The following is a 15,632-nucleotide window of genomic DNA, read 5'->3' on the forward strand; positions in this document are numbered from 1 at the left end:
TCTTAATGAAATGATAAAGAAAACCAGCCTTGGAAACATGCCTTTGCATGTTCATCATATCTAGTGTTTGGAAAGAAATTTAGATTCTGATTAACTTGTCAAATAAAATAAACCATTTTTGTCAGAGTGGTCGAAAACCCACCAAACAGTTCTGCTAATAGACTAATTTCGACTGGGATTGTTCAATTTTCATCAATATGACGTCAAAGAGACTTTAGACGCGACCAGAGACCGCTCTGATGCAACGCACACAAACCCAACGCTGGCCCTTTAATTGTGAGCGTGCGGCGTGCGTCATCACGTAGCAAAAACAACCCGCGGCCATGGTCCAAGTCTTGGAAGCAGGGTGTTTTGCTTTTCTTGAGCGTCGCTGTCAGACCACACGGACTCTTTGCGTGTTCCGAGAGGTTTATGTTGTAACTGATAAAATATGCTTGTTGGCAACAGGTTTTTCCTTTAATGGACTGCTGCTGTAGTGTGACAGCTGACACGGAAGCACCACCTGTTCAGTGTAACGGTAGGTTGCATCCAACGGAGAAAAGTATTCAACGTCTGTGCACATATAAGTTTGGCTAAATGGATAAAATAATTTCACTTTTTAATACCACCGCACTGTAGTTCCACCACTTTGACACTCTTAGTAAATAGCACCTTATTTAGTGGCACACAAGAGCTTTTGAAGAGCTTATTAATGTTTGCTGTAAATAACTCGAAATCAAACAGAAGCAGAGAAAAACTAACTGAAAGGACTAACTCTTTAGGTTAAAATAATTTAGAAATTGTTTATTTTCTTGACAAATTATCTGGATTGGCTGCTTGAAGACAGAAATGTTTTAATCATATATCTGGAATTTGGACAATTGAGTAAAGAAATTCTGGGTCAAATCATTGGTACTTGCAGTCATTACAAACAGTTTATATGTGTATTTTCTTCACTCACCTGCTTTTACAGCAAGTATAGTATTGTCATACCTATTTGCATTGTGGTGGCCGACAAAAAAAAAGAAAAAAAGAAAGAGGAATACTACATGAAAATCTACATGTGAAAAAATCAAATATTTTTTGCTTTAACATTTCCAAACCACTCCGTAAACTTGACAGACATAGATTCGGATTCCATTGAGACTGTCCTGACTGTAGACTCAACCAGGTCAAATTTGACTTGCTGGTGTTTGATTTTGAAACTTATACCTTAGACAGGTCAAGTGTACATCCCGTTACAATCAGAAAATAGGGTTTTTGTTCATACTGCAACCATATGCATTGACTTGTGGAACATTTTTAAGGCCCTTCTGCTTGTGATGGAGTACTTTCATAGTGTGGTATTAGTTACTATTTTTACTGAAAACTTCCTTCGTCTCTGTTACAGCAGATTTAATTTGCCTTTTTTGATTTATTTCAGCCGGGGATCAGCCTCAAGGTGTGTGAATACCCACAGACAGGATGATCTACATCATAATGGGAGTATCGGGTACTGGAAAGTATGTACACTCTCTGTTTATGAGACTCATTGACTTTTGGTAATACATGCTTTCATCACGCTCCAACTGGACTATTGTGATGGCTTTGTATATTGGTATTAGCCTGGTCTCCCTCTCACAGCTACAGCTGGTCCAGAAGGCTTCAGCAGGTCTTTTAACACGAGCTAGGAAGTAGTGCTTGGTTCTGTTCGCTGGCTCCCTGAATGTTAGGATTCATTTGTAAGGTCATATTGTTGACTTATGAGGCTTTCTCCTGTTTTTTTTAATTTTATTTCTGTTATTTCTCTTACACTTGATCCCTGAGATCTATTGATCATTTGCTTTTAATTGTCCTTAGGTCAAGGCTGGTGCACAGAGGAGGCTGGGCCTTTACTGTTATAGCCCCAAATTATGGAACCAACCGCCCGTGCATGTTGGTTCCAACTTTTCCTATTTTGAAATCTCGTCTTAAAACACGTTTTTGTTTCCAGAAGGAGAGTCCATTTTTTTTTTATCTTTACTGTTTTATTTTTGTAATGTTTTGTTTTTACTTTAGCCACACTTTTATTTGGTATGTGTGCTGCTTCTACTGCTGTTTTTTCCAAACTGTCTTAACTGTGCTTTATTCATAAACTTGACCGTGCATCCAATGCTGTCGAGCTTTTAAGTTTTTTTTGGATCAAATACAAGGAATTATATACCACATGCTACAAAGATTAAGACTTTTACAACCAAGGGAAACTTTAACATGATGAGTTCAAATGATCCTTTCGTTCACTACTCTTCTTTCCAAGTTTTAAACATATGCATTCCTCTGCATTTAAACATCATTTCAAATTCGAGAAACCTTGATTCATTTTCAAGGCTTTAAGCTTCTGAATTGGCGATATATATCAATTATTTGTTTACTTTAAGAACCATTAGGTGGTGGTTGATCAACTATTAATGAGCTGTTGCATAAATAGTTGCATACGTCTGGTATCTGTTTCAAGTTTACTGAGGAAGACAGCAGTGCACAGTCCTGCAGGGTCCTGAAGTCATTTAACTGGAATAGAGTGGGGGGAAAAAATCAAATAGAATACTCTGGCCGGCATGTTTATTCGTCCATTTGTTTGTACATACAACTAAATAAGCTGTGAATTCTCACATCTAAGAGATGGAAGCTTTGATGTTTGGCATCTTTGTCTTGAAAGGTAACTGAAAGGTTTTTGCATATATTGTTTTAATTTTGCATCTATTTTCAAAACAATTATTTCATGTGGAGTCTAATCATTTGCATGGATTTTTGTGTGTTTTTAAACAAGGATTTTAATCTGTTAATCCAGTTGGTTTGTCTTGCTCCTTTTCTGAAATCCAGAAGCAGTTTAGGGGTGTTCCTATCTGAAAAGGTAAAAAGACTCAGCCAAAACCTCACTACACACACACACACACACACACACACACACACACACACTCACCACTAAGTCTCTGCGCACTGTTACACTTGATACTCACCTGTCTGTGCCTGTAATCCCTCAGCTGGACTGGCCTTTGCATGAAGGCGATAACTTCCACCCTCTGGAGAACATTGAGAAGATGACTCGTGGTGAACCGCTCACAGACCAGGTCAGCCCAGGAGTGTGTGTCATGTTTTATTGCATTTTTAAGGTCAAACCCGAGGATGAGGATGGGGGACCAGACAAAACATTATGTCAAAGATCATAATGTGAAGATGTGTGCATGCTCTCCCAGAGTTGTCTTGTCAGCTCCAGCCGCATGTCAGTCATTTACAAAGTTCACAATTTCTCCTCTGTCATGAGTAAATTATTCTCTCAGACTTGCAGCTGCACAACACTCAACATGTAGCTGGAGGAGACTTCACCAGAGCCCACGAAGGCTGGATACTTAGCTTTTGATCTCAGCCCACAGTTCTTCAGTTCATCGGAATATTTTTCTGGTTGTTCAATATTGATCTTTTTTTCCTGTCCTAAGTGACTTTTCTCAATGAAGTGAGACCTCCAAACATTTGCATGGCTACCTGCCAAAGTCGAGTGTACAAGCCTGCAGGCAGAGGAGCGCCTGCCAACATTTGGCAGCAGTCTGCTGGTAGCTGTGTTTGGTAGCTGATGATAAACCTCCCACTCAGAAGTCTACTCCTCATGATGAGCAGGATAAATAGGGAACCGGCTTTCTCCAACATTGTGGCATATTTCAAAAACAGTCAACAGCTGGCAGTTTGAGAAATATAGATGGAGAGTTACTGTTATACTGTGGCTAAAATCTGTCTGTCGTGCTGGCATTAGTGGGCAAGTTGGGGTTGGTGTGACCAAAGAGGACAGGAGCGTGCTCAGACTGGATGCTAGAGGGTGACTCCTCTCCAAAAATGTGTGAACTGAAACAGATTATGTCTCTGACTACAATAGTTAAAGTTCAGGAAGGATCTATTTGATATCCTGAGTTGTTCCTTTAAAAAAGTGTAGAGTGTAGAACATTAAAGAGAGAATTCTGGCAATATGAACCCACGTACACATGCTTTACGCTCACTTTCATTGTTAGTGTAGGGTCAGGGTCACCATTATTAGTCCCACAAGGGGAAATTCCTAATATTACAGCAGCAAGAGAGTACACTGTGTACAAAGATGGCACACAGTACTGGGAAAATAGTAACTAAAAAAAATAACAGCACCAAAGAATAATAGAAGTGTTAAAAACAATTGGATCAAAAATATATAGATATGATATGATATCTGATATACAATATCTATAAAACATGCTTCCATGCATTCTCTCTCTTCCTGTACCCCAAAATTGGTCCCCACTAAACATTCGAGGAGGACTGAACCTTAAATGCACCTCAAAGAGATGAGGACTTCGAAGAGAGGGGGCTTCTGGATGAGTTCAGATTGAGGACACACATGATTATCTTTCCGCTCATCTTTCCTCATCCTTCCATCCTCATAGCAAGTAGCTAAAGATGCGTGAAAGACAAACTAGGGAAGGAAATGCAGAGGCATGTTAATGTCATGAAAGCACCTTTTATTAGCCACCGTCTCAGTCTGCCGGGTCCCACGTCACTCCTCTGCCACCGTGGTTTTATTTGCTTGACATTGGACTTTTCAGTTTATTGTTGTACTCTTAACAACATTTTCTACTGATAAACACATCTTAAAATGTTAAGTAGTCTTGTTTTTTTTAGGGCGGGGGTCACTCTTCGTCTGTCATTGATTTGTACAAAAAAATTTTTTTAAAAAGTTGTCACCATTCAAACAAAGTAAATGTGGTTTATTTTCCTTCGGCTTTGATTAACCTTAAATCTTTAAATAGTCTTAAGTATATCTCAGTCAAATTGACAAATATTGCTCTTTTTTGCTCTTTTTTTCTCCACAACGTGGAGAAACTGTGGTACGTTAAAGGAAAAAAAGGGATGGGGAATGACGTGCAGCGAAGGTCAGCGGTTGATGCAGACTGTTCAGTCAGCTCTTTGAGCCTGAGGCTACCAGGGCACGCGCTGCACATTTTCAAAAAAGGTTAAGAGCTGATTATTTAGACGAGAGCAAGTTCAAGTTGAAAAGAGTAACTTAGTAGTTGGAAAGTACAATAGTCCAATGGGCAGTTTAACAAATCACTGCTTAAAATGTCACCTGATACGTCTTTGAAAGTACAATCCCAAGTTGGGAAAGTTTCTAAAATGCACCGAAAACTTTAATCTGTACTTCACACTTGAGGTCTTTTCATTGTCCTGTTGACAAAAAAAAAACAGACTTCCTGGGTAAAGATGTTACCTTGATGGTAGAATATGTCTCTCCAGCAAGGACGTTGCTTGGCATACAGCTATACAGGGGCACAGGCCCCCAGCCAGAACACCACCACCAACACTGCCTTACTGTATACAGAAATTAGCCTGTACTGGATGTACACTGCCTGGCCTGGACCGCCTTTAGCTTTGATTACGGCACTCAATCGGTGTGGCATTGTTTCGATAAGCTTTTGCAATGTCACAAGATTTATGTCCGTCCAGTGTTGCATTAATTTTTCTCCAAGATCTTGTGTTGATGATGGGAGAGTCGGACCACTGTGCAGAGCCCTCTCCAGCACATCCCAAAGATTCTTAATGGGGTTAGGGTCTGGACTCTGTGGTTGTCAATCCATGTGTAACAATGATGCTGTGTGAAAGGGAAAGTCGTGCCTATGTTATTCTTCCTTTGCACATCAGTCGTAGCGTAGTCTGAAGGATGTATATGGGAATTTTTACAGGGGCACAGCGCATGTTTACAGGGGCACGTTCCCCAGTAAAAAGTGTCTGGTGATTCCAGTATACACTTCTTCATCATCAATTTTACCCTTACATATATGAGAGCCATCCGAGTGAGAAAGCTTTTCCAGTTCACCCCTGAGTCCACGTGGCTTAATAGATGATGGCGTCTTGGCAGTTTCGCTCGCTTGAAGGTCTCGCGCATCCAACAGTGGTTTCTGTCTTATTGACAGTCCTATCTGTCCTCTTGTCTTATGACAGATATAAGTTTTTCTTTTAGAAAATTTCCCAACTGTATATGGGGTTTGTAAATATATTGCCGTCATTTCGGTGCAAATACGCTGAACAGTTTGTTCAAATATCAAGCAAAGCCATAACATGTCTTTGCCTTTTCAGGACAGATGGCCATGGCTTCTCAAACTACACGAAGTCATTGAGAGGTGAGAATCAACTAACATCATACATAACCGCACACATGCTGTTATGTTTCTGTCACCTCAGAGGACACCAGAGAGATTAATGTCCTGCAGACGTAATCTGTCACCCTGACTTTAAACCAAGTCTCGATACTGATTTATAGCCTGCACAGTTTCATGTCCCCTCTACTTACATACTACACATGCATGTAGACACCATCAGGAAATAAAAAACAAAGTGTTTTTAATGGTAGAAAGTTGAGAGTTAAATGGAGCAGAGGAGCAGAGCTGTGACAGAAGAATTTGCAGGCGTAAAATTGTTGGAAGATGTTAAAGAAATATGTATCAAAGAAGTTTTTGAAAATTGAGACGAAAACCGGAAAGACGGGAAAAGGAGGTGTACAGAGGAACGGCAGATTTAGTGAGTGAGAATGTGGAGACGAGGTGGGGATGTGAAAAAGTGGGTCATCTTTTTCTTAAGACGTCTGTGGCAACATCAAAGGCTGCTTGTCCTAAACTCCTCCACAATCACATACACACACACACATATATATATATATATATATATATATATATATATATATATATGTAATTTTTTTACTGTCTGCTCATTTTTGCATTACTCTTTTTCTCTTCATTCTCTTCACCTTTCTTATATCTTTAGCTGCTTGAGACCAAAGTTAGCTTCGAGTTTTAGTTTCTTCCTCGTTCTTTTGAAAATTTTCTTGATATCCACACAACATGTCTGGGTGCAGTTGAGCAGTCAGTCTTGTTCTTTCATGGCATCCCTATCTATGTGCAAATGTTTGTGTCTTCCCGTCACAGAGAGAGGAGTTCAGGCTTTGATGCTCTCGTGGTTTGCTCTGCCCTGAAGCGCCAGTATAGGCAGATCCTCCTCTATGGCTCCACAGCCCTTTCTTCTTCTACTGGTCCCCACCAAGAGATCTTGCCTTCAGCTGCTCCTGATGTCTTTTTCCTCTACCTGCATGGTGACTACAATATCATTTACCAGAGGATGGTGGCCCGAAAGGGACATTACATGACAGCAGACTTGCTACGGTCCCAGTTTGATGTTTTAGAACCTCCATCAGATGAGGAGAACGTGCTGCCCCTGGACATCAGCAGGAGCATCGCTGACATGGTCGGGGAGGTCGAAAAGCACATCAACAGCGTGAAATCCTCATCAGTCGTGAAGTCGTAATCAAAGTGAAGCACAGAGACTAACATTCCCCAGTTTTTAAGCTTGATTTTTAGTCATGCCAGTTGTCAGATGTCCAAACAGCCCCTGGTTTTTGCTGTAATGCCTTAAAGAGATCGATATCTTGCTCCAGAGCAAAGTGTCATTAACAACTGCTGTATATTAAGTCAGTGATGGCCATAAGATTCTCCACAGATATTAAAGGCCTTACAGAGAGTAAATTCTAATGATTTTCTGTCATTCCCTGTATTTTACATTTTTAAACCAGCTGCTAAAAACATACTTGTTGCAGGAACACAAAACATTATTTTGTTCAACAACAAAAAAAAAGTTGATAACTGTTGCTGGATTGCTGAGTTTTGATATAGACTTTTGAGACTTGCTAGAGAATAAATTGTAGTTATTATAATCGCTGACCTTACTGGGTCCAGTTATCCTTATAGGGACCAAAGTCTGGTCATAATGAGGCAGAATATAGGATACATAGAATAGAATAGAATACATGAGCCGGTAGTGGTTGGCGGTAGGTTTAGGGGTTTAGATTAGATCTCAAGCTCATGCCCTGATAAGGATTGCTGTGAAAGCAATATTAACGGGAAGCTGTATGCAGCAAAAAGCAAATATAGATATAATTCTTGCTCTTCGTGAACTTGTTAATTGTCTTGTAAAAGTTTGCACTGTGAAGAAATAATGGTTTTCACTGGTCTGATAACTGATCATCAAGCTTTGATCTTTAATAGTCTGAATAAATGCATTGGAGCTTCCTCTCTAGATAGCATTTGCATTAGACAAGCAATAAATAATCTTAATTAACAAACTGGATCAAACTGCATTGGAAAATATGTGCAATAAATATCAAGCAGCTGAAAATTTATGTGTGTATACAGTCTGTTAACCATCTTTCATGCGGTGACATAAAAGCTGTGGTCCTCACACTAAATATGATAAAGTAGAATGATTAGAAATTTCGTCAAGTCAAAGCTTTGCGATCCGTGTCCCCTGATCCTTTGGCCTCTTCAGGGGACACATGCGCATCCACTCCATATTGCGGATCTGTTTCAATGGTGTGACTCATCTTCAAACCTCAACCTGAATATTTTTGGAGCCTCTAATCCAGAAAACCCCCTCAGCTACTCCCATATCTCACACATCCAGTCGCACGCACACACACTGCTGGGGATTACAACCCCTTCAGTCTGGCACCAACAGACAGATGTACACCAGTTGTCAAACAGTTCATATGCATACATTTTATGACTGAGGTTGTGTCTTGTTTGGCAGGTAGTTGTAGATCTGAGTGAGGACCTGAAAGCAGGTATGCAGGACACCATCTTATACACATACTACCCTTCAGTTAATGAAAATCAAGCTATTTGTATTCATGTCTGTGTTTAAAAAAGTGACACGTCGCTTTTTCCAGTTTGCCATGTTAATGACGCTCAGTGACACAGAAAAGATTCATTTGAAGATACTGACTGATATTTTAGACTGAATGCAAATATTATGAATATAACAAGGCAAACTAAATGACAGCACCAAAAAAGTTCAAAGTAACTGCCCCATATTCTTTAAAACACTGAGAGTTGGTCTAAAAAATGACAGAACAGGAACAAACGGAATGAATATATACATATTTATAAAGTCCTCCCACTGTCCAAACCATGCATGTTAGGTTATTTGGTGACTAAATTGTCACTAGGAGTGAATGTGTATGGTTGTGTGTCTCATTTGTCTTTGTGTGGCCCTGTGATGGACTGGTGACCCATCCAGGGTGTAACCTGCCTCTCAACCAATGACAGTTTGAATTTGGGTTCCAGCCCCCCACGTCCCTGTACTGGATCAAGTGGGTATAGAAAAAGGATGGATATATATATATATATATATATATATATAAAGCTTGTCTCTCTAATACTAATACCAACTTGCATACTTACAATATAGAAAAAAAAGAGACCACAATCAACAGTCATTGTTAATGAAAAAGCGGCCCTAAGAGCCCGTTAGATTAATGTCAACTCTTATGCAGAAAAAAGTGAATACTTAAACATGGTGTACAAAGTCAAAGAAAGAAAATACACAAATAACAGAACAAACATAATTGTTTTTAATTAGATCCAGAGGTCAGTCAGAAATGAAAGTGAGTTGGCTGTCACTTCCAGGAGGATGTAAAATCCATTCAAACATTGTGACACAAAGACTTTGTAGCATATACATTTTGGGAAGAACGTCAAATTTCTGGCATTACTGGTCAGTACAGTCAGGCACACGGGGCATCACCTAGGCAAAGTAAATGTCTTTATCATCACGGTTTGTGTCGCAGTGCATTTTCCCCAAGATAGACAGAATATTCTCCTGTGAGAGTGTGATGATGAGTTTCTAATCCCTGTAGCATCAAGGCAAATGACAACATTCAAGCCCGTTTTTACTTAACAAAGCACAACCTCTCCATTTGGAACTGATGCAGAGATACCTGATCAGCGTTTGGTGTGTCTGCCTTCTTTACAGCTTGAAGTGGATGACACGCAAGCAGCATGAGAGTGTGGGAACATCTTACAACATATTGTGCACCTGGTTTCAGTCTGTCGTCTGAGCGGAAGAGCGTGAGCCCTGTGAGTGTTTTCAGGGCATCCGACTCTCTCTGGGTGTTAAAATCTGTCCAGGTGGCAACATGAAATGAGGCCTGAGCGTAAAGTGTAGCAGCGTAGAAATTAATAATACATGTGCTGCTTTTGAAAATGTATGCAACTACTACAAGTCTACAGTATATAGGGTGGATTTATTTCTTATTCATGTCTGAGCGGAGCAAACACAGTGAATTCTGTTTTTATTTTTTCCACTACTATTTTATTGTTTTCTCTGCTTTTGTGTCATTAAAATTTGTCACTTTATTGAACACCCTCCCTCTGTTCTATAGAGCGACTCAGGATGTTAGTAAGCAGTCAACTTTTGAACATGTACGGTGTTACGTGCGGTGTACATAGATGGTGTCTTCCTGATGTTAATTGCGTTGGCTTCATTACACTTTTATTCATAGCTGCATTTTTTATGTCTGCGTTTCAGGCTGTTTGTATAGTTTGGTTGTAAAGCAAACCAAGGATGACTATGCTAATATACCACTACAGACAGAAATGAATATAAGAAGTTATGGATTGAGTATGAGTTATGTGACTGAAAGTACAGCAATATCAATATGGCTTGCAACTCCATTATGTTTAGTTTTTGTTTTTCCTGAAGCACATAAATCATTGATAATAATTAATTTATTACTGTGTGCAATGTACGTATGAGTGCAGATTCTCACGTGTCGATGTCTGTACACATACAGTCATTAGTGGACAGACAACACCGTATATGTGTGTGCTTTAGAGACTGAGTAGGTGTTGGATAGCAGTGGAGAGGTCTCCTCCTGAGCTGATGAGTGCCTGAAGGTTTGCCTGTCTGTCTCTGAACCCAATTGAGCTCAGCTGCTCCAGCTCCTTTTGGAATTCGTCCTCCTCATGACGGACCTGAAGCGACATGACGCAAGAGTTATTTGAAGTCTTTCTTATCCCAATAACACCACAAATCATTTGCAAAGAGGTCTTGTGCCTTTAGGAGTGAAAACACAACCCATAAGTCAGCCTTCAGCTGTTGTCCTTCAATCCCTGAAAACAAATACAAAAACAAAATCGAACAGATGGATACATTTTCAGAGACCATCTGTAGAGAGACCTTCCGTATAGTCTGCGCTGCCAGACTGAATCATAACAAGAAATGTGCACTACTCAACATCATCCCTGCTGAGTTTTCTTTTTCGATCAAACTGGACAAATGGAGAACTGCGGGATAAAAAGCGTAAACAGGAGCACTGACTTCTTCTGTGGCAAGTAACTCAACATCAGAGGATAGAAAACTTACTTATGTACATTTAGAAATAATACAACTACTACTAATAATTATAACAATCATGATAATAATAATACAACAGTACTGCAAAGGATCTGTTTTCGAAAAAGTATTTCCTATGCTAATAGTTTAAATTCACCAACATTTCAGATCATCATTAGCAGGGTAATAAAGAAACACCGACATACCTCATTGTTGGTGTTAGCCAGAGCCTGTAGCATCTGTTGTACAAACTTCTGCTGCTGCTCTGTTACTGTGGCAACCTGAATCCCGCTTTCTGACTGACTGTTCAGAGCACAGTCAGATGCGAGCCCAGGAGCTTCATTAACACTGGCACCACTGGTTCCAGGTCCAGCTCTGCAGGATAGATAGGTGGTGGTATTTTTATGACATCTTTAAAATGCAATTATTTTCACAAGGCGAGAATAAAATTAACTAAGCGAGAATAGATTAAAGTCAAAGTGTAATGTCTGCTTGTTCTCACGTTGGCAGGAGGGAGGGAGCCTCTGCAGCCAGAGTCTGCAGGCCCTGTTGGATCTGTAGCAGAGCCTCCGTTGCTCTGGGGTTCAACATGACCGACAGCAGCTCCGGACTCTGCATCTACACATTATTGAGAATTAATAATCAGATTTTAATGATAAAAGCACAAGGGTGCTGTCATTACAGCAAATGACATTTGTGGCAGCTGTATCATGTAAGGATTTTAGTAAGAGAAAATTGATGCCATATATGATCATCCCAACAACTCTCAATCTACTGAAAATACATCTATTTGAAAGGTCAACACTGGTATCTATTAAAGAGAAACATAGAAATATTCTATCGAGACTGCAGAGTAACACTGAAACGAATAAACAGACCTGTTGCAAAAAAAGAGGAATTTCCTGTCTCATTTGTTGTTGAAGCTGAGGGTTTCCTGAGAACAATGGATGGCTCAGCAGCATCTGTAACAATATGAGAATTAAAGCAATAAACCTCTTTGTTTCTTTAGTGGAAGGAAAGATTCTGCATCCACCTGGTGAAAATATGTGGCCTTGTCGGCTATCACGCTTAAATTAGAGGCCTGTGGTTTTACTAACATCTAGTGGTGAGGCAGCTAATTGCAATCAGCTGAATACCTCTTTAACTTTGTGGGGGAAACCTCATTTAAGCCTAAACATGTAGAAGACTGTCTCTAATGGCAATTTTTCCTCTTTCCTTTCTGGACTTACAAACATGTCAGACTCCACCGCTACCAAAAGGATCAAATTAAGACTGTAAAAACACAAAAATTCATCATGTTTGTAAGCTAGCATACATTGTGTGTGTGTGTGTGTGTGTGTGTGTGTGTGTGTGTGACACCTGTGCAGCCAGGTCAGGGTTGTGGCTGAGGCAGTTCAGAAGACTGCTGACATATGGCCCACACAGCAGACTCTCCATCAGACCTGGACTCGCTGTGATCTCCTCCAGCAGTGACTGCATACCTGGAGCAAGAGGAAGCAGGCCACAGGTACAAAATGACAAAAAAAAAAAAGCTACGCCTCGTTATTTCTAAAACAATTAAAGCCTCTCACATTAAGTCAGGACTGCTTTAGATGTATAAGGACATAAATGTGCTTCTTCTATAAACTGGCTGTGTTTATTTGGTGACAGATAAGTTTTGCTGCGTAATGAGGGCATTAGAAACTTGTAGAGTTGAATTGTGTGGACTGTATCATCTTGCCTGCAGTAATAGTGTTCTGAGTTCTTGGATCAGCTGTGGGAGTGGCAGTCAGCTCTCTGAGAGGATCTGTGGAGTCACTGGAGGGGGGTGGTGTTGACTTGCTGTGTACCTCCGGTGACTGAGCATTTCCAAATGTCAATGTCAATTTGATTTCTACAGCACGTTTAAATGACAACTGGACTTATCTTTCTCGAGAATACACAACAGATACAGACATCTCAAATGACAGGTGTAACACACAGGATAAATTTGACCCAATCTGAAAACATAACTAAGAGGAATGTCCCCTTCAGAGCCATACCTGTGATAGTTTGCCACTAGGCTGGTGTGTTTTTGCCTCCATCTTCTGAAAGATGTCAGAAGAACCTGGGATGGCTTCAGGGTCGTCTAATGCTCCGTCTTCATTCTGCATCACTCCCTCTATCATTTCAGGGTTTCTGATGAGCTCCAGCACCTGGGGAGGTAAGCAGGCGGGATAAGATGTCCAATGAACTGGTGGGCAAAATCAGTCAAGGAGAACACAACAATTCACCACAAACAACTAAATTCCCATATAAACCATGCATCCTAACAATGATGAACTTGCACAATGTGCCAATATGTGCCACATTTCTACATGTGCATGACCCATCCTTCAAAAATACACTCACACACCTGATTGATGACATCTGTGTTCAGTATGCTTTCTGCATCAGGGTTTGTTTGCAGGACCTGCTGAATCTGGGGATTAGACAGAATGAGCTGTCTCGTTAGTTGAGGGCCGGAGGTGGAGAGGGTGCTCTGCACAAAGGGGCTGCCCAGGATAAGACGCATCATCTCGGGGTCACCCACCAGTTGGCTCTCCATCTGCCGCTGGATTGCAGGGAAGAAACCCGACTCACTGTTTTCCAAGCCAAGACTTTCTAAACCCTCGACTGAAACGAGATGGGTTCAAAAGAACGGGTGCTTGTACAGGAAATGCAATGGAGAGCCGAGTGGCAGATATCAGCTGGAGGTGCGGGATCATTGGTGTTCTTACCCAGGCATAGTGGTGAAGTTGGAGTCGTTGTTAGGGTGGGATCAGGGTTGAGAGGAGCTGTGACTTCTGATTTGACTCTTTCTGATGTTGAATCATCAAGGGGCTGAGCAGATATAGGCTGAGGCCTGGGCAAGAGAGACTGAGTCAAGGTTTCAGATCTCTATTCAAAGCTCTTTATACATGTGGAGTTTTATGGTACAAACCCCATTTATATGTAGCCTACATAGTTTTTGCCACCAACATGTAACAGGACAGAATATCAGTAAGACCTTCAGCAGATGTTGACTTTATGAGTCAAAGCTTTGAACAAAACACTTTAAGAAAGACACAGTAACTCCATATCACAGAACTGATTTATGAACAAAGGTGTCGATCTAATTTAATCTTTCTCCGGCTGAAATTTCAGTAGGCCTACCCCCGGCCCCTCCTGTAAAAGGCAGTTTACCCCTTCAAATTTACAGTTCTTACATTTAGCAACAAACAAAATATTCATATTTGCAAGTCAGTAAAAGCGTATCTGACCACATCCTGTCCATCCTCAGTGTGTGTTTGCGTACCTTTGGATCATACAGAGCTTGACTGACCCATTTTGTCGTTTAATGTGACTAATGAGTTCTGACTCTCTGAGGACCCGGCCTGAGTGGATCAGCACCAGCTGCTCTGCTGAGGCTCCCAGTCGCTCTGACAGAACCCATTTCAGCTGTACACAAAGGCACAAATAACAAGCACTTTGCAAACCGAAAACACAGCAGCAACGGCACTGATTGTCGTCTGGGTATTTTAACCATAACATCATACGATGTGGGAACATCAAATCAAGCCTTAGTACGCTCAAAGCGTCCGACGACGAGTTCGGACCCCCTGACCTGTCTGACGGTGCAGTCTCCTCTGACAGTGAGGTGTCTGCTTCCCGTGACGGATCTGATGGCAACCTGGATCTTTCCTGACCTGTGACGGCCATCAGCTGCTTTGGGTTCACCTTTTACCGTGGCCGACATCTCCGTCCTGTCCGGAGTGATGTTGAGGATGAGCAGACCTGGAGCGCGCAGTCCTTGGGCGGAGGAGTGTGTGTGTGTGTGTGTGTGTGTGTGTGTGTGTGTGTGTGTGTGTGTGTGTGTGTGTGTGTGTGTGTGTGTGTGTGTGTGTGTGTGTCCGGATGACTCTGCAGAAAGTTGTGTAAATGTGGGCCGGCTGTAACCCAACTGCGCAGTGACGCGCACACCCAGAACCCGCATCTTCATGAATGAACATTGCAGCCCGATGCAGCACAAAATGACTTTGTAATCACTGGGCTATATTTTCTTAACTTATCGATCACTCGTGCAACGGGAGACTACTTAAAGATGTACTACACCACTCATTTTCATCAGCATCTCAAAGACTTCATCTGGAAGTTTTACCACTTTAAATCCTTTCCACGTTAAAAGTAAACATTTATTAGATAGTTAAGCACAATGGATCGAAATTAAAATGTTCACCGCTAATCTTTGACACACATATAGCCAACAGTTTTCATTTGAGTTAAATTTTTTATTTTGTAAGTTTTAATAATCGTAACTGTTGTTTCTGAACAAAATCTTGTGACTCTGTAAGTGGCAGATTTTAATGTGTTGTTTGTGTAAAGCACATTGTTTGGTTTTGAAATATCCTCATTAAGAATATATCTGTTGGGCATTATCTATACTTCAGCCCGCACTGCAGCACTCTGCATTTCAGAAACAA

At 40.9% G+C, this 15,632-nt stretch overlaps 2 protein-coding genes across 4 annotated transcripts; one reads left to right on the plus strand and one right to left on the minus strand.

Annotated features, from left to right (window-relative positions):
* Positions 1-308: 308 nt before the first annotated feature.
* LOC142382211 (putative gluconokinase) lies at positions 309-8,164 on the plus strand. Its single transcript, XM_075467814.1, has 6 exons — positions 309-517; positions 1,403-1,481; positions 2,818-2,848; positions 2,979-3,065; positions 6,088-6,131; positions 6,933-8,164. The coding sequence occupies exons 2-6, from the start codon at positions 1,444-1,446 to the stop codon at positions 7,306-7,308; spliced, it is 576 nt and encodes a 191-aa protein (XP_075323929.1). The 5' UTR covers positions 309-517; positions 1,403-1,443; the 3' UTR covers positions 7,309-8,164.
* Positions 8,165-9,350: 1,186 nt separating this feature from the next.
* Positions 9,351-14,979, minus strand: LOC142382890 (ubiquilin-1-like). Of its 3 annotated transcripts, none has more exons than XM_075469020.1 (11): positions 14,468-14,944; positions 13,911-14,035; positions 13,724-13,806; positions 13,547-13,612; positions 13,194-13,346; positions 12,893-13,010; positions 12,532-12,653; positions 12,051-12,134; positions 11,675-11,790; positions 11,379-11,547; positions 9,351-10,811 (listed from the first exon to the last, which is right to left on the minus strand). In XM_075469020.1, exons 1-11 carry the CDS (start codon positions 14,869-14,871, stop codon positions 10,668-10,670), a joined length of 1,584 nt encoding a protein of 527 aa, XP_075325135.1. In that variant the 5' UTR covers positions 14,872-14,944; the 3' UTR covers positions 9,351-10,667. The 3 variants fall into 3 exon arrangements, with proteins under 3 accessions (XP_075325135.1, XP_075325134.1, XP_075325136.1); XM_075469021.1 differs by having other exon boundaries at positions 9,353-10,811; positions 13,547-13,806; positions 14,468-14,610; positions 14,777-14,979; XM_075469019.1 differs by having other exon boundaries at positions 13,547-13,806.
* Between the last annotated feature and the right edge of the window lie 653 nt (positions 14,980-15,632).

Source organism: Odontesthes bonariensis, chromosome 6 (genome assembly GCF_027942865.1).
Source record: "Odontesthes bonariensis isolate fOdoBon6 chromosome 6, fOdoBon6.hap1, whole genome shotgun sequence".
In the NCBI taxonomy this organism is placed as follows: Eukaryota; Metazoa; Chordata; class Actinopteri; order Atheriniformes; family Atherinopsidae; genus Odontesthes; species Odontesthes bonariensis.